The following is a 19,301-nucleotide window of genomic DNA, read 5'->3' as shown; positions in this document are numbered from 1 at the left end:
CCCAACCCCAATGCATGAATATGTATAAGTAACCTGTGTCATTCTTTGGATGTTGAACCTAAACAAGCATTTCCGTTCTAGGGCCAGAATTATGTCGAAATAGGGCAGCAATGCCTTCTGGTGGGCACCTTTAAAGTATTTGTACAAAGCCCTCATCTTTTTATGTTTGGAAAGATAACTGAACTGAAAGTAGAATTGGGTTCATCACAAAACTCAACTGGCATTGAATCAGTGTAGCCCAATTAATAAGAAAGTGTAAATCTGTCATGGATGCATTCATTGCAACTGACACTGATGACAGATTTTTCAGAGTATGCTTTAAAAAAAAGGAAAAACATTATTTGAACAGGTGTTATAAAGGGTATATCAACTTCAATTGGCAAGAAATAGAAAAATAGTTTAAATGAAAATGTAAAATAACATTTTGCACTTTTACTTCAGAACAATAGTTAGTGTTGTGAAATGTCACATTGAAATATGGGTGAGTTTTAAGATTATACACCCCTCTTCAGAATTATGTAATTTGTTTCATTCTTCCTTCCTTTCCCAATTTTCCCACTTCATCTTCAGTGCATTCTCGCCAAAGCTCCACTGAAAAACCTGCCATAATTAGTCTTCTATATGAACATACTCCATACGGTATCAGCAGAATAAGATGTTTCTTTATAATGTCCCTTTGGAATTTCCTTACACAAACAGGGAGGAAACCATCTGTTTCTTCTGATAACTATCACAGTTGACCAATTGGTGGCAGCATTGGGCTTGCAGTGTTTCACAATCTCAAAGCAGAGGTAAACATGTACACTGAACAACAGTGATTTGAGACAAGGTAGCATAGCCTATGCTGAAACTGGTGCACTCCAGTATCTCTACTTGCACATTCATCTTCTGCACATCTATCACTCCAATGTTTATTTGCTATATTGTAATTATTTCGCCACTATGGCCTATTTATTTTCTTACCTCCCTTATCCTACCTCATTTGCACACACTGTATATAGACTTTTTCTATTGTATTATTGACTCTATGTTTGTTTATTCCATGTGTAACTCTGTGTTGTTGTTTGTGTCGCACTGCTTTGCTTTATCTTGGCCAGGTCGCAGTTGTAAATGAGAACTTGTTCTCAACTAGCCTACCTGGTTAAATAAAAGTGATATAAAAAGAAAAAATTGTGCCGTCTGGTTTGCTTAATATAAGGAATTTGAAATGATTTATACTTTTAATTTTGATACTAAAGTATATTTTAGCAATTACATTTGCTTTTGATACATATGTATATTTAAAACCAAATACACTTAGACTTTTAGTCAAGTATTATTTTACTGGCTGACTTTCACTTTTACTTGCGTAAATTTTTATTGAGGTATCAATACTTTTACTGAAGTATGACATTTGGGTAGTTTTCCCACCACTCAATCGGCAGTCGCCTGCACTGTCGGCTGCAATGTCGAACAAGCCCTGTATGTAAAAAGTAATCCAAAAAGGCAATTTTTCCCCCAAATGAAGAAAAGGGAGGAGTCTGGTCTTTCATTAGACCTTCCTCTTTTGCAAAATGTATACCAATCATCGTTCCTTCGATTTTTGCAACTGGCCAATCATCACCATTTCACAAAGGAGGCGGGACCATTTCCAAGGATTCGTCCGCAGTGACCTCCGCCACATCCTTCCTCGCCTTTAATTTGCAGTTTACACATTGGCCGACCGGAAATCTATCCTGGGAGTCGCATCACGACGAGTTTAGCATTGCTCCAGGCGGCCTCATCTTCTCCTATTCCTCCGGCTGTTTTATTTTAATTGTATATCTAAATTAGAAAATGGCGTTGCTAACACCTCTCCTCGCATTCCTCTACCACTTGCCGCAGGTGTACAAGTGGCTGCTAAAGCCATACTATGTCGCATCTCTATTCATGTCAATTGGGTTTCTCGTGATCCGCAAGACGCCAGGCATCTGCGAACATCTTTCGACACAACGAGAGGATGGCAATCCCTGCGACTTTGACTGGGTCAGTATTGGATGGTGTAAAAAAAAAAAGAAGTGGATTGAAGAATATAGAGATACATGTTAGGACGTGATGAGGCCGGGAGAAAGACTTTGGTTAGATTGCCAACGAGCTAGCTAACTTAGCTATCCTATGCTAAATGTGATGACAGAGTGCTGACGCTAGCTACATGAATGGCCATTGAAAGTCGATGGGAGTTGGCCTGGGTTCGACGTTGAAAGGTGATATAGACTGTAACCCGAACCGAGATCGGAAAGTAACAGACAGGTGAGACAGAACCGCGCAAAGGGTGAATATACTGGGGAGTTAACAGGTGCGAACCCCCTCTGATACTAGGCTACCAAGGCCTCGGCAGAAAGTACCACTGCCACCATGAGTGCATGCACCAAAACCACCCAAAAAACAGCAGGATGACACTGGCAATACTGGAGTTAGTTGCAGGCCTAACCCGAACCTGTAACACCTTGTTTAGCCGCCTAGCTAGTACTGGAGCCGCAGGTAGCCTAGTGGTTAGAGCGTTGGGCGGAAGGTTGCTGGATCGAATCCCCGAGCTGACAAGGTAAACGTCTGTCGTTCTGCTCCTGAGCGAGGCAGTTAACGTCGAAGATGTCGATTATGCACCGCACCTCTCTGAAACCCGAGGGGTTGGGGTTAAATGCATTCAGACTAGGTACCCCCCTTTATACACTTAAATGCTCTGACCTGTGTGTTTATTCTGTTCTCATGTTCCACAGAGAGAAGTGGAGATTCTTATGTTCCTCAGTGCCATCGTCATGATGAAAAACAGAAGAGCTAGTAAGTATCAGCCCTGAACCAGGTTAATCATTAGCAGAACCCACCTGTGTTTTACCATTAGAAAACTGTCCATCCCCCCTCATTTGGTCATTGCTGGCCACATAGTGTTTTAGAGTTTATTAGTCACATGCACAGGGTCACAGATGTGAAAAGTAGGACTAGTGGTGGCTATTCAGCAGCCTGATGGTCTGGGGTTAGGTGCTATCGGCCAGTTTTTGCCGTGATGGAAGTGGGGAGAACAGACTGTGGCTTGGGTGGCTGAGGTCATAAACCCTGCATATTTCTACAATTTATCATCTTAAAATCTGATTTTAACCTTAACCACACTGCCAACCATATGCCTATCTTTAAACTTAAATGAACAACAAAAAGCATTTTTATTTTATTTTAATGTTTATGATATAGCCAATTGTGAGGCTGTTGTATCTATTGGAAACCCCCTCAGTTGGAGCTAGGGGTCTCCTTCAGCAGGCAGACATGTTTGTTTTACATGACATTCAACACATGGTTACCATTTCAGTAAAACAATAAGTACCCACACACATTGCTAACGAAGTTTCACTTTTGTATCCACACGGCTAACATTCCAGACAGTTCAACTTTGTCTGAACAAATTGTTTAGTGTAAAGCCAACATTTGTTGTTTGTTCTAGGTTACTGCTGTATATTGTTATTGTTGTAGGTATTCAACCAACCTGCTATGGCAAACGTCTTGTCCACACAGCCCTATTTAAATGAATCGTTTAGTGTTGTAAACAGACTGTTTTAATAGATCGTTCATAGGACGAAATGTCTGTTGACCTTGTGGTGTTTACGTTATGTTAGTAGCTCTGTTGTTGGTTGTTGCCACTCCCTTGGTCTTTCATCTGCCTGTCTCTCCCTCCTCCCTAAAGTGAATCCCTCACTTGTTAGGCCTCAACTACAAACTGTCCTTCTGTCTCAGACTCCAAATAGTTTTTACACTATTCACTCTCTTCATATTTCTTCATATCACTCCTTTACCCATGGCTTTACAAAATGGTTTGTTCCTGTCTTCTATTCGCCTCTGTTCTCTCTCTCTCTCTCTCTCAATGTTATTGTTCTTTGTCAATGTTATCATCTTTGTTTCCTCTTCCCCAAGTGCACTATGTTCTTCAACCTGCAAATTGTCCTTATTCTATGCAATAGTTATAATTATTTTTATTATTTAAGTTATTCTCATCAACCCCCCCCCCCCCCCCCCCCCCATTGTTGTTTACTTGATTTAACCCCTCTCCGTCTCTCGTTGTCTCAGTAACGGTGGAACAGCATGTGGGGAACATCATTCTGTTCAGTAAGGTGGCCAACGTTATCCTCTTCTTCAGACTGGACATCCGCATGGGCCTGCTCTACCTCACCCTCTGCATCGGTCAGTACACACACTTGCACTACACAAGGTGTGCATACGTACACACTTTGTTTATACATACACACACATACAGTTGAAGTCAAAAGTTTACATACACCTAGGTTGGATTCATTAAAACTCGTTTTTCAACCACTCCACAAATTTCTTGTTAACAAACTATAGTTTTGGCAAGTCGGTTAGGACATCTACTTTGTGCATGACACAAGTCATTTTTCCAACAATTGTTTACCGACAGGTAATTTAACTTATAATTCACTGTATCACAATTCTAGTGGGTCAGAAGTTTACATACACTAAATTGACCGTGCCTTTAAACAGCTTGGAAAATTCCAGAAAATGATGTCATGGCTTTAGAAGATTCTGATAGGCTAATTGACATCATTTGAGTCAATTGGAGGTGTACCTGTGGATGTATTTCAAGGCCTACCTTCAAACTCGGTGCCTCTTTGCTTGACATCATGGGAAAATTTAAAAGAAATCAGCCAAGACCTCCTCTACTGTTGTGGTAATTAATTAAACCGGTAAATGCCTGGTTAGATAACATGACCTATGACCTGATGACCCCTCATTTGGCTCTCTGATTGGCTCGTTACCCTTCCTTCTGCTCACTGATTGGCTGATTTATGTGTTCCAGTGTTCCTGATGACCTGTAAGCCTCCTCTCTACATGGGCCCAGAGTACATCAAGTACTTTAGTGACAAGACCATAGACGTGAGTACCTCTTAAGGCTCTACTGTAACAGACCATATTACCATTGCCCTAGTAATGGTATAGAGCGAAAATAACACAGATGGGTGTATCAAAAATCATATTTTCACATGAAGATGATGACACCAATTAGATTGTTATTGACATTTCAGTTGAAAGTATGTTTTTATCAGGTCATTTCAAAATGGACACACACAGAGCAGATTTCTTTGGATTGAAATGTAACGTTTAGTGAAATTGATGGCTGACTTGTGCCCCGGTTGCAGGACGAGTTGGAGAGGGACAATAGGGTGACGTGGATCGTAGAATTCTTTGCGAACTGGTCCCCAGAGTGTCAGTCCTTTGCCGCCGTCTACGCAGACCTCTCCCTCAAGTAAGACAACGACTAATGTTCACTATACACGACAAAAGCCTCCATTTTAATGCATTGCATCATAAACCCTTAGCTTCAATCTACATGCTCTCCTGAATTGTGTCAAAACAGACCATCTCATATTGCCCTATTAGTCCAGACAAAATTGATTCAATGTTTATTGGATTTTCCCCTCCCAGAAAAGTGAGGCGAGCGAGCAGGATAAAAAAATTAAATGACATTATGTGGTTATAAGCAATAACGGTACTTTACCACAGTGTCCTAGGCTCTTGTGCAGGCTCTAGGCCTAATGTGAGCTTCAAGAGTTATATTATTCCGTGTGAAAACCTACACTATTTTTCTTTCAAATAATGCAGATGTTACAATGTTATAACCATGAGAAATGAAACACAATGGGAAGTATAGCTTGTGACAGTTTCAATATTCCTGAAAAAAAAAAAAGAAAAGTGCAATCCAATCTCGTAATTTAATGTGATGTATAGGGTAATAGAGTAGACTATTTAAAAATAAATCAAGAATAATAAATCAAGAATGATTGACATGAAATAATTGTAATTAAAATGTTGATGTAGAATAATGAACTCATTACCTAAATGCATCTCTATGGGCGTTAACAAAATATTCATACAAATATGATTAGGCCTTGTAGAAAGAGGGTGAATCAAGTTAGGGCTGCCAAATGAATGTAAGCATTGGAAACAAATACACAAATCCAGCCATAGAGTATAGCCTATCATCATCAAAATGAAAAAAATGTCATTTATAACATGCACAATTAGAAGCATCAATCTATCTAGATCAAGCTTGGTCCAATTTGAGCCCAGTAACTTTGCTCACCGCATCCTCCTTCGACTATCTCGTCTGGCTGCCGCGAAAAGCCCCCCCCCCCCACCTAGAAGACAGTCTGTCACACCATTGTGGAGCTGCTGATCTGCACAAAGTGTGTGCGTGCCACTGGCCGTGTACTTTGATCGATATCCTAGCTGTTCTCGGCGGCGCGTCATCACTTCAAACGCATTCCGTCTTGGTGTTATCGGTTGGCCTACTGCTACTGGTAGTACCGATAAAATGCAAGTTAAAAATGCACTTTGATTTCATCCTTCATTTTGACTGAAATTTGGTTGTCCAAAATATGTCGTTGCTGAGGAATGCATTGATCTCTGGCCAGTCGGTCGGTTCAGTGACATTGTTGTTTCGTGTATTAATCGCTTCTAATAGATCTGAAAATGATGCATTAACCATGAATTTAACCGACTGTTTGTTTATGACGAGGGACGCCCCACGTTTAACCTGGACACATAAATAGGATGAATGTGCGCCGGCTTCAGCCATGACCGCACGAGAGAGAAATGAAACGTCTGCCGGTTCCAGCGTGTGTGTTTCACTGTCCAATCTGAGGCTCGAACATGATCTGATCGTGTGTTCCGAGGCTGTTTGGTCTCTCGCACATCAACTTGGGAAAGCTTCAATGGAGAGCAGACGGGGCATTATAAACAAAGCGCCGCATATATTGCCCAAAACATAACACGTCTGATGTAATTGTTTTGGGGGGTGTGGCGAAAAGTAAGGCGGGGCATCCGTTAAACAGTAATTGAACTTTGTCCGGCCTTTTAGTATCACCTGTCAGTTTGTGGGGCGACTATAGTGGTAATGCTATTGCTGTGCTTGTTGGGAAATAGATGGGTTTTCTCTCATGGTTACAGGTATAACTGTGCTGGGCTCAAGTTTGGGAAGGTGGACATCGGGCGGTATGGAGACGTGTCTAAGAAGTAGGTCCCTTTTCTCATTCGCTCTCCGTCCTCCTTTCTCTCTCTCTCTGCAGATAGATTATATTTAAGTGACGTAGAGTTTTGGTTGGACGGCTATGATTTGAAACACCACGTTTAATAGCTTCCCTTCCTCCATCCCTCTTATCCAGGTACAAGGTGAGTACCTCTCCCCTCTCCAAGCAGCTGCCCTCGCTGGTGCTGTTCCAGGGGGGCAAGGAGGTGATGAGACGCCCCCAGGTGGACAAGAAGTGTAGGGCCGTGTCCTGGAGCTTCACTGAGGTGAGAGGAGTGGCTTCAGAGCAGAACATATACACACACCAGGGTTTCCGTTAGCTGATGATGGCAGTATTTTAGCCAATGGAAAAAAAAATAAAAAATTGGTAAATGAATAGAAAAGCAGATTTAATAAAATTGACGCCAGGCAATTGTCTGGGAGAAGAAAATATCCCATTGCAAAATAATGCTTTTTAGCCTATTCATTGACGGAAATACATTTGACTGGTCATACTAATCGGTCTATAGGTTAATTTGCATAATTTGGTGTACAGTATATTCATTGTGTATTTTATCACACGCGTATGAGATGCAGAGCCTTTGAGTGGAAAAATCTGTCAGACACGGCGAGAGCTGCTGCCTCAGCATCTCAAACAGCAAATGCATAAATAGGCAATGGATGGCGTGGCTTTTGAGTGCGTCGCACACCACTTTGCAATAAGCTGGAGGCGGTACGCATTTTTTGAAAACGTATGCGCAATTGTTCGAAACCTGGACGCTTTAATACATATTGAGGCATGTCTGACCTTGCTTCAAAGTAGCCTAGCCAAAATCAGACCATATCTGTGGAGGCAATTATTTTATATCAACATTCTTTTATAGGCCAGTAGCCAAAGGTGAAATCCTAGTCATATTAGCAACCCAGCACTAGTTGTTGGATATTCTCCCCTCTTTCGAAATTTCTAACCCGATATTTCCATCTCCGTCACATGAAACGGTCCGCCCGCGCCGTGCCCTTTTGGCAACGGTGTTTTCCCCCCCAAATTGCATTATGGAACAAACATGTGTGTGTAAATGCCCTGTGTGCATTGCTGCGCGCTTAAAAATGTGAAGAAATAGTAGTCGATCAACATTTTATGCTAAACGTTCTGATCTGTTGCATCGGACTCATTGCTTGAACTTTTATTTTTATGAAGCCGAGGCCTACTGGTTGTATAAATTTTGGATGTACCGTCCCAGAGTCTGTTTTGGAATAGGAAAATTCTTTCTCGACAAGCTGATTTTAATAGAATAGGTCAACTTTTCTGCTATGCGGGACAGTAGTAGATTGACGTAGGGTAGTGATTCTGCTGTTCGTTACTCGTCTCGCTGGCCGGAGGAAAAGTAAATGTGGACAGTTGTTCTAACATCCTCAGTACCCATCAGAATTCGGTAAGAAGGACCTCACGTTGTTGCATCCTCAACATGTTCTGTTAATATGTATGACCATATTCTAAATGTGATTTCTGTCTTTTCTGAGCGCCGCGTGTGTACGGTTAAGCACCCAATGGAGATATATATATATCCAGTCAATTTCTCAAATGTCCGGTAAATGGGCCTCCCGGGTGGCGCAGTGGTCTAGGGCACTGCATCGCAGCGCTAGCTGCGCCAGCAGAGACTCTGGGTTCGCGCCCAGGCTCTGTCGCAGCCGGCCGCGACCGGGAGGTCCGTGGGGCGACGCACAATTGGCCTAGTGTCGTCCGGGTTAGGGAGGGTTTGGCCGGTAGGGATATCCTTGTCTCATCGCGCACCAGCGACTCCTGTGGCGGGCCGGGCGCAGTGCGCGCTAACCAAGGGAGCCAGGTGCACGGTGTTTCCTCCGACACATTGGTGCGGCTGGCTTCCGGGTTGGAGGCGCGCTGTGTTAAGAAGCAGTGCGGCTTGGTTGGGTTGTGTTTCGGAGGACGCGTGGCTTTCGACCTTCGTCTCTCCCGAGCCCGTACGGGAGTTGTAGCGATGAGACAAGATAGTAATTACTAGCAATTGGATACCACGAAAATTGGGGAGAAAAGGGGGTAAAATTAAAATAAAAAATGTCCGGTAAATGAAAAATGCTGTCGGTCAAATGTCCGGAAACTCTGACATGCACACGCTTTCTTTCTCTCTCACACTCTCAACAGGAGAACATCATCCGGGAGTTCAACCTGAACGAGCTCTACCAGAAGTCCAAGAAACTCAACAAGTCCAAGGGAGACCGGGGCGACAAGATCAACGAATCCCAGTTCCCGCCCGTGCCCGAAGAGGAGGAGCCCGAGGTCGACGCCCAGGAGGAGGAGACGGAGACCAAGAAGGACAAATAGAATTGTCAGGGGTAGCGGCCTCAGAAGAATGGTGTGACGTCTCAATGGGACTAGGTGGCGTTATGCTGATGCTGGAGGGGTGTGCTGTTCGATCGAGGGAACAAACATGATTGTTATGAGTCCTTTTTTGTTTTGCTATATACTGTATGCAACAAGATTTGAGTTGCAAAATAATTGTATTATGATGATTAACTCAATATTAACTAATTTAAATCTAAACTGTACGGTTCGATTTTTACATCTCTCCATCATCCTTATGACAGTTATGTTGATCTTTCCACCAGTTCCCTCTATGGCCATCGTTGGGTGTGTCCCAAATGGCATTCTATTATCTAATACAGTGCAATACTACAAAGTAGTGCACAATATAGGGAAAAGGGTGTAATTTATGACTTAACAATTTGAGTGCATTTGATTTAGGCTTAATCTTGGCGCACTACAATGATACACTCCGTTCATAGTGTTTCACTCGATTTAGAACTTGTCCCATTTGGGATACAGAGTGAATTTACACTCTGTCCAGTCCATGCTTGGTGTGCCAAAAGGCAACTGATTCCCTTTTTATAGTGCACTAGTCAAAAGTAGTGATATGGTGCCATTTCAGACATGACCTTATCTCCTAATATGGTGAGCTTGAGCTGGCAATGTTTCATATTGGACCAATGCCAGGCATTGGCTCAAATGTCTCCTTCATTAGCCATTTGCTGTCAAAGGCTCTTTGGTGCATGCCTACTCTATTTGTTAAGCCATGGTCAAACATTTCACACCAACTACCTACCTACAACTGGGTCCATAATGATAAGGTAGGGTGTGTGTATATATGAACCACAGCCTCTGTCCCAAAACGCTGTCTTTGAGAGGGAATTTAAAAAAAAATATTAGCAAGTGTTTTTTTTTTTCTCCTTCCGTAATCGTGGTTGTGATTTCTGTTGTCACCTAATCATAGTTTTCAGTTCAAGATGATGCTGAAGGGAAAGATGAGGATGGAGAGCGTTTGGCTATTAATGCTAATTCCATGTGAGAACTAGACCAGTGTTATTTTGTTGTCCTGGCAATAGGTAGAATTCCATTTTTACTTTCAAAAGCTCCCATTTCAGGGCTGGCTTCTGTCTAAACACTGTCTTGTTTTTTTTATTTTTTTAACCCTGTTGTCATTGTGAATTGTTGACGAAACACATTTTTACACCAGTGCAGAGAGAATTGTGTAAATTGAGGTGAAGTAGCAGAACATACGTTATACTACCCGTTTGACATTCCCTTGGTTACTGTAGAATCCTGCTGTCTCAACGTTGCGTTCAGAATGTGTCGACTGATTCTGTGTGTGAATGGGTGAACCCGCCTCCTGCTTCAGATGAAACTCTGAGGGGGCGTCTGACTTTTTTTTTTATGCAATAAAAGTGTACATTATTAAATTCTGTCTAGTTTACATTTTAAATCGCGCTACAGTAATATAAATCACATAAATGGGGATATAAGCGTCCTGGTAACATTAACGTTATGGTGCCACAACATTCACAACCTGCATTTTGGCACCATCTGATACATTGTGGTAGTGACGGCATGTAAGAGTTACGGAGGGAAGCGAGACATGAAGCTAAGCTTTGAGCCCCATCGATAGCGGTTTCCTCCCTACTTCCAGGCACCACTGACTGACGTAAACCCCACAATCAATCTCTGTCCCCTCTATATCTAGTGTGGAAGAAATGTTGTGAGGTGCATGAAAATATACTGTAACTGGATCATAACTTACCGATTTAAGTAACCTTACATTATCTTTTCATAGCCGCTGTGGAAACCTTCGGTCCAGCTCAAAGTTCTACTCTCAATGTGTAGTAAGTAGCCTGTGTTCTGCGCTTTCTCATGTGTTGCATTACCAGACATAAGCAACTACAAAGCACACTGCCTTTGGTTTTAAATACTTTATTACCAATGCTCAAACACACACGCACACGCCCACACACACAGCTATACAGTACATATCTTTTTTTAAATTTTAATTTCAAACACCCAAGTCCCGGGCTCGTACTTGTCTAAACATCATCTGCAAGGGCATTGGCTGTTCCTGATGGGAGTCAAACGTCTTTGCCTTATTGGGCGACGTGCTCTTTTAGTTCTAGCCCATTTAGTTTCATTCTACGCTCCTGACTGGTCAAACAAGCGGTCAGTCTAAAGCAATGCCCTGTAAATTGTCCTAAAATCTTGCAAAGGAAAGTAAAAAATAAATATAAAAATGATTTCCCCAGCTGTTCATCTCATTGGTTTAACCATTCACGAATAAAAGAGTAGGCTGACATGAATCTCTTGCTCTCTACGGATTGGTCACGGCAAAGCATGTGATCCTCGCTAGTTTCCAGATAGGTCAGCTAGTGGCAACCGGAGATGTTATTATCTGGTCCAATAAAACAAAACATTGGTTGTGTGTGTTATGGCTCCCTTTTCCCTACGTAGTGCACGGCTTTTGACCAGAGCCTTCTAGGTCCTGGTCAAAAGTAGTGCACTATATAGTGAATAGGGTGCCATTTCAACAATCAGAAGGTACAACGATAACTTATCTCTGAAATATGCCCCGCGAGAAGTCGAGTGGTTTACTGTGTATCAAAGGACTTTAAAATGCTACATCGCCTTATTTTATCAAATACATTGGTTCCCATTTGCTGAACCATATAAAATTGTCCAGCTACTCTCTTTGGCTGAAGACTCAAAACCCAGCCTCTGATTGGCTGGTGCAGCCATCAATACAACTGAGCCGCGCTCTAGCGCTAAATCGGTACTGGGAAACTGACATTTTCAACTTGCTAACTGGTTAAACGCGGCACATGTTAGCCAGTTAGCAAGTCAGAAATGTCCAAGTTCCGACTAGCACATGAACATGGCAACAGTTTTTTCCTGTTTGGTTACAATTCTGAAATTAACTCAAACCAGAAAAACTCTATCAGGCCATTCAACAAAAATCTTGATCTTATCAACAGCTATATATATATATATATATATATATATATATATATATATATATATATATATATATAGAAATTAATATAAAATAACATTTTGAAATTAAATAAGTAAAATAAAAAAAACACTTCTCTCCTTTTCAAGGCCAATGCCCCAAAGTTTGTTTAGAAAAGGCTGCTCCATCTTTAAAGTACAGACCCAACGATATTTATTTTTTTAACCATTCCATTGGTCCTTAAGTGAAATCTCCATCCACCGGGGCACTGAGCCAGGCAAAACAAACTCTACCAATGACAATGCCGTCTACTACAGTTTAGCATCTCCATTTCTGATTGGTCTAGAGAGAATGGCAGTGAGATCACTAGCCAATCACAGTGGTCAAATGTGGCCGGAGCATGTCGCTGTAACCTTTAAATGCCACTGATTGGAGGAAATCACCATAAATTCCAAACCATATAATTCTGTACAGAGAATTAATCATTACACATTTATGAATGAATGAAAGCACATTTCTTTTTCAAAAATATGGGCTCTGTTTACACAGGCAGCCCAACTCAGATTTATTTTGCTCAATCAGATCAGATCCTTTTACATCAGCTCTTTTTCAGAGCTGATCAGATTGGTAAAAAAAAAAGAAGAAAGGATCAGAATTCGGCTGCCTGTGTAAACGCAGCCATGTTGATCTTCCTTGTTTTATCCAATAAAAGGCAAACCCAGTCATAACTGTCACTCAATCATTCCCACAGAGTTCAACCCGCCCAGAAATTGGTAGATTGTCAAAGAGTCCCGCCTCTTAAGGGGTATGATTGGATCCCTGGGCCCATACGCCCACCATGTCATAATGGTGCATTGTGTTCTTGAATGTGACTGGTTAAACAACTTCCTCCCGATTAGTTCTGTAGTTCCTTGACTGGAGGTCTCTGAACGAGAGAGGAAGTCCGGACTCCATCGCATTTGGAAGAAGAGCAAGAAAAGTCAGTTGTTTCACTCTTCCTCATCACCCAACTTTTTAAACGTCTGTTCATTCAAAGCTTTCCTCTCTCCTGAAGGGTTCGAGGCAGAAATATCATCAGTCCATCTCTGACCCCTCCTTCACCTCCAACCCCTGACACCATTAGTCGGAGTGGCCGTCCGTCAAACTCAGACTGAAATCTCATAGGTGGTCCCGCCGACGCCCGTCACCTTCTTCACCCCGCCCCCCAGCTTGTGGGCGGGGCTCTGGGTGTTTCCAGGGCTGGGATAGGCCTGTCCGGGGCGAGTGGACATGCTGATTGAGTGAGAGGGGGAGGAAGGGGTGGAGCCTGAGGAGGAAAGGGAGGACCTGGGCTGCCCGTTCGTTCGGCTGAGCAACTCCATCTGAATCTCGTCCCTGGATAGAGAGAACGAGAGAGGGAGGGAAAGAAGGATTAGTTAAGACGTTGGAGAGGAAGAGCACACACTCGTAGGGTGTGTACTAAATGGCCCCCTATCCCCTATATAGTGTACTACTTTTCACCAGGCCCCCAAAAAGCCCCTATTCACTATAGGGAATAGTGTGCCATTGTGGAAGCATTCATCATCAATCGATAGGATATATCCACATCATGCAGGGCTGGTACATACAGACATCTTCCACTGTAATCCTATAGTCAAACAGAGGGACTTCATGCTGGGATAACGGTAACACACGCGGAGGAGGATAAAACACATCCACAACTACATCAATAACACAACCATGATCAATGGAGGACAAAATTCATTTTGAGATGACAGAAAACATTTATCAAAAAGTAAACCGTATAGGAAGATTAAAGTCCTCAAATTGCTCACTCACGACCATAAAACACGATTTTGAAAAATACACACACACAAAAAAGGAATGCCTCCATGCCTCTGTTCCCTAAACACTGTACATGTGGACCAGAAACCTAAAGGCCCTGGTCAACAGTAGTACACTATACAGGGAATAGCATGTCATCACATAATGTCATGTATTGTGATACAGTAACATGTCTCATAGCAAAGACCTACATGTACAGTATTTACACCATCACATAGTAAAGGGAACCAGGACAGCTGATGGGGAGAGACAGTAAGGGACGGAGAAAAACTCAATGGAACAACTACAGTAGCTGGAAACAGACAGTTTCAAGACAAACGTGCGCGTACCAAATGGCACCCTATTCCCTATAGGGTGCACTACCTTTCACCAGATCCGTGGTCAAAAGTAGTGCACTCCATAGGGAATAGGGTGCCATTTGGAGCTGGGAAAAAAACAAAACAGAAGCAGTGAAGAGAAGAAGCAGCGACTCTACAGACGAGTGGAAAACAGACGACGGGGGGAAAAAGAGGTAAAGTAACTCACAGGAGCCTGGGAGGAGGAGGAAGAAGAGGAGGAAGAGAAGGAGGCGGCAGCGGGCTGCAGTCAGTCAGTAAAGAGCAGAGCCGTTACTCACTTAGGTGCCTGGATCCCGCCCCCCCCTCCCCCTCCGGCCGACGCCTTGCGCACCATCCGGTACTGCATCGCCGCCGCCGCCGCCGAAGAGTACGACAGAGACTTCCCCAGCGGCGGGGGGTGGGGGGAGCGCGGGGGGTGCGTGGAGGGGGCCAGGGGGGTGTCCGTGGACCGGGTGCGGTACGGGTAATGGTGGGGGGCGGCCGAGTCGGACAGGAGCGGGGGCCGGGAGAAGCGGGGGGGTCTGGAGCTGTGGCTGCTGTGGTGGTGGTGGTGGTGTGGGTGGGGGGGTTGGGGGGCCGCGGAGGAGGGAGGGGGCTGAGAGTGGTGGGAGTGGGAGTGCGATTCCTGGAGGAGTCGCTCCCTCTCAGGGGGAGGCAGGGGGGAGGAAGAGGAGGCGCGGAGATAGTGGGCGCGGTGTGGGGAGGAAAGGAGGGCTACGGAAGAGGCGGAGGGCTGGTGGAGCTCTGCGTCTCTCTGCTGGCTGAGCTGGGCCGACAGGTAGGGGGAGGAGTAGCCCAGGACGGGGGGCGGGGCGGGGGTACGGTGGCGTCCGGGCGACATGTCGTGTGCGGCCAACTCAAAGTCGGGGCTCTCGGAGGGCGTGAGCAGGCTGTCGTACGATAGGCTGCCGTTGCGCGGAGGAGGCGTCTGATTGGCCAGGCTCTTGTAGCTCGTGGAGGTCGTCGCCTCGGAGACGTGGGCCGCATTGTGGGCGGAGCCAGAACGCACGCTGGAAGAACGGGAAGCCCCTCCCCCTCCACCGGAAGATAGAACCGTTGGGTCTGAAAAGGAGGGGTAGGAACGTCCCCCAAGGGAGTAACCGGGGATACCGCCACCCCCTGACCCTGGTGCCCCCCCTACTGACCCCCCTCCTCCGGGTCTGTCTCCACCTCCTCCCAATCCTCCTCCTCCCCCTCTCTCCCCTGGGGCCTCTCTCCCATCCAGGCTGGGTTCAGAGCGGAAGCCAGGCTGCTGGCTGGACTGGAGCAGAGAAGACGACTCCTTCAGACTGTCCCCTCGACTCATCTGGTGGGGAGAGAGACACAGAGAGAGAGAGAGACAGAGAGAGAGACACAGAGAGAGACACAGAGAGAGACAGAGAGAGAGAGAGAGTGACAGAGACAGAGAGAGGGAGAGAGAAAGAGTGAGGTGGAGGGAGAGATGAAGAGAAAGAAGAGAGCCAGAGGGAGGAGGGAAGGGGAAAAGAAGAGGGAGAGAAGATAATGTCGTGTTAACTCGATCCTTGTCATTGAATCCCACACTGGAAAGTGGAATGAGAATTGAAAGTGGAATGAGCACTAATCCACTACCAATAAAACCACCGTGGGAAGAACAAGGCGAACAACTCTTTCAAACCAGATGCATGGGCTTCACTATTCACTACACACAAGGGGTCTGCAGGGGGAAGAATATAGGGGCCTAGAGCTTTTAGAATGCCCACATGGCTTCTGTTACAGTATGTTGTCTTTACAACACACAGGACAGAAAATTAAAACACACACACACAGTATATATAGGATGGGATGGGGGGGGGGGGAACATGTGTGCCCATTGAACAATAAGCTTGTCTCTCAAATGGCACCCTAGTCCGCATTTAGTGCACTACTTTTGGAACTCAGCCTAAGAGCGAATGAAATGGATGTCGTTGGGGCCCCGGCTAACAGATAACGCAATCAGAGTTAACAGAGCAAAACAACCATCTTCTCTCCCGGCTCCCGATAGAGAGCTCCTGTTTCCCAAATGGCACACTATCCCCTACATAGTGCACCATTTATGACCAGAGCCATACGGGGACCTGGTCAAAAAGTAGTGCTCGTTATAAGGCAGGGATGGGCAACTTTGATGGGGGGGGTGGGGGCCACAGGGGAAGAAAATCTGAACTCATCACAAGGGTTCGCAATTGCAGGCGGGTCTGCGCACCTACACACCCCCCACACTGCAAAACATTGTTGTAGCCCCCCCCCCCCCCCTTGGTAGCAGCTAAGTTTGCGCAATTCTACCACAGGAGGTTGGTGGCCCCCTTAATTCGGGAGGACGGGCTCATGTTAATGGCTGGAGCGGGAAATCAGTGGAACGGTATCAAATCCATCAAACACGCGGTTTGCCATTCCGTTTGGTCCGCTCCAGACAGTGTTATGAGCCGTCTTGCCCTCAGCAGCCTCCGCTGAATTCTACACATTTTGCCACGGGGCAGAGAGGAATGTTTGCCGTTTTTAATATGATATCGGAGTAACGAAAACATAAGGGCCCCTCCGGCCGGTAATTCGATCATGATAACAAGTTTAGATAGCTGGCCGCTATACAAACTTAGCAATCTAAAAAAAATGTTTTTTTGCTGACAAGGGCAAATTGACTGACTATCAGTAACTGACACAAGAGAAAAACTGCTGATGAACGAACAAATTACGATACTGCACCTGGTGTATTCTACTGTTCTAAGTTGAGACCTCGACTGAGTCCCCCCAAAAATAAATAAATATTTGTTTTACTGATCCCTTCAAAAGGGCTGCGGCGGCCAGTTGCCCCTCCCTGTTATAGGGGATAGGGTGTCATTTGGGATGTAGGCATGGCTGTTGTTGTACTGAGCCCAAAGGAGGCTTGTGAGGCCCTGCCTGTTCGACTGTGCACCTTGATGCCCTCTTGTGGAGAAAACGTCAAACAGCAGCTGGGCCATTGACAAGTCCACTGTGTGATATCTTTATTTTATTTAACCTTTATTTAACCAGGCAAGTCAGTTAAGAACAAATTCTTATTTACAATGACGGCCTACCCCGGGCCAAACTCTCCCCTAACCCGGCTGCCCTATGGGACTCCCGATCACGGCCGGTTGTGACACGGCTCGGGATCGAACCAGGGTCTGTAGTGACCCCTTCAGCACTGAGACGCAGTGCCTTAGACCGCTGCGCCACTCGGGATCCCAGAATTGATGTAAGTGAATTATGATCAGATTGTGTGACATATAAGAAACACACCATACATGTAACATAGGCCCAAATGCAACATTTTATAATATGTTAATTAACTACCACAAAATCTTTCTACAACGAGAGAATGATAGGGGAGAATCTCTTTTACAACGGCGTGGGGAAAGCTACAGGCTAAAAGATGACACACAAGGTTGGGTAACAAGACATAAGAACAGACAAACTAAAGAAAATAAAGAAAAATACTCCTGCATTCACTTACTGATACTCTTCAACTGAAAGCCACTGAGTAACCAATCAAAAGGCAGGAAAAGGAGCCACAAGTAAAAACAGAGACGCATGAACAAATCAGAACAAATCAAAACGATTAAAGACAGACAGGCACGCAGCCAATGAGATCCCTGCTATATGAAATATTAAGCCGAGTCAGAGAGAACAGGGTGTGTGTGTGTGTGTGTGTGTGTGTGTGTGTGTGTGTGTGTGTGTGTGTGTGTGTGTGTGTGTGTGTGTGTGTGTTACCGGAGTAGTTTGACATGGATCATACCTCACACAGCACGCACATACTCTTTCAGACGCGGACACACTCTCACACGTAATCACACAGAGACACACGGTCGCCTTATGCGCGAGCTAGCCGGTTGGCATTAAGACAGTGGGTGTTTTGTTACCTGGTTGGCGTAGGCATGAGTGAGGGCAGTGTGGTTCTTTCCCGGACTGCTATAGGTCGGCCTGTATTTATACATGGTGGGTGTGGGCGGGGCTTTGTTCAGAAGACTACTCTCTGTGGAGAGAGAGAGAGGAAAAGAGCGAGAGCCTTAAATAAATTCACTTGGGGTACATAATTGTTATCATACGCAAACTTACATTTCATTTTTGCCAGCTAAGTTGACTGATAACACACTGTCATTCACAGCAACAACCTGGGCCGTGTTCATTAGGCACCAAACGGAAGAAGACAAACGGAAACAGAGAGGGACTACCTGAACTTGTCCCAACAGAAAACGCTCGTTTACCTTCTACGTTGCAAAACGTTTTCCTACGCTGTGTAGTAATGAACACAACTCTGGTGAACTGAGCGTGTGTTTCAATGTGAGTGCGTGTGTGTGTACGTACCCTCGGTGTGTTGTTCCTGGTGGCCTCTGGACAGGCCGGGGTACCTGAGCTCCGGTTTGGGGGGAGGAGGGGGCTCCGCATCACACGACTGACTCTCCATCATCTCCAGACTACTCTTAGACTGAGCGAGAGAGAGGGAGGGAGAGAGAAAGAGGGAGGGAGAAAGAGGGAGGGAGAGGGAAAGGAGAGAGCGAGAGGGAGAGAGCGCGAGGGAGAGAGGGAGATAGAGGGAGCGAGAGATAGAGGGAGAGAGAGATAGAGGGAGCGAGAGAGAGATAGAGGGAGCGAGAGAGAGATAGAGGGAGCGAGAGAGAGGGAAGAGAGAGAAGCAGACTAAGAAATGAATGACATTTAATAGAATGTCAAAGTCTATAGAGCCCAGTGCCGTGGCAACTGGAGAACATTAACCATTCACAATGCTGAGAGCCAGAAGGAGCTATTTGTGTGTGTGTGTGTGTGTGTGCATGAGTGGGCGCACGTCTGCCATGTACGTAAATGAGTGCGTGCATG

At 45.0% G+C, this 19,301-nt stretch overlaps 2 protein-coding genes across 3 annotated transcripts in view; one reads left to right on the top strand and one right to left on the bottom strand.

The window, feature by feature from the left end:
• Positions 1-1,626: 1,626 nt before the first annotated feature.
• On the top strand, positions 1,627-10,777 carry LOC129841285 (thioredoxin-related transmembrane protein 2-B). The gene is made up of 8 exons (XM_055909483.1): positions 1,627-2,004; positions 2,736-2,796; positions 4,069-4,182; positions 4,817-4,893; positions 5,157-5,263; positions 6,967-7,032; positions 7,182-7,311; positions 9,186-10,777. Exons 1-8 carry the CDS (start codon positions 1,816-1,818, stop codon positions 9,363-9,365), a joined length of 924 nt encoding a protein of 307 aa, XP_055765458.1. The 5' UTR covers positions 1,627-1,815; the 3' UTR covers positions 9,366-10,777.
• A 492-nt stretch (positions 10,778-11,269) lies between these two features.
• Positions 11,270-19,301, bottom strand: part of zdhhc5a (zinc finger DHHC-type palmitoyltransferase 5a) — a 38,992-nt gene continuing 30,960 nt past the window's right edge. For both annotated transcript variants that reach the window (XM_055909482.1, XM_055909481.1), the window contains exons 8-11: positions 18,792-18,912; positions 18,347-18,459; positions 14,753-15,780; positions 11,270-13,686 (exon numbers count right to left, since the gene is read on the bottom strand). In XM_055909482.1, coding sequence (XP_055765457.1) covers positions 13,458-13,686; positions 14,753-15,780; positions 18,347-18,459; positions 18,792-18,912 — 1,491 coding nt within the window. In that variant the 3' untranslated portion in view covers positions 11,270-13,457. The remainder of the gene's footprint in view (positions 13,687-14,752; positions 15,781-18,346; positions 18,460-18,791; positions 18,913-19,301) is intronic.

This window comes from Salvelinus fontinalis, chromosome 42, assembly GCF_029448725.1.
Source record: "Salvelinus fontinalis isolate EN_2023a chromosome 42, ASM2944872v1, whole genome shotgun sequence".
NCBI lineage: Eukaryota > Metazoa > Chordata > Actinopteri > Salmoniformes > Salmonidae > Salvelinus > Salvelinus fontinalis.
The sequence above is the reverse complement of the archived record's forward strand: the minus strand, read 5'-3'. Positions and strand labels throughout refer to the sequence as shown.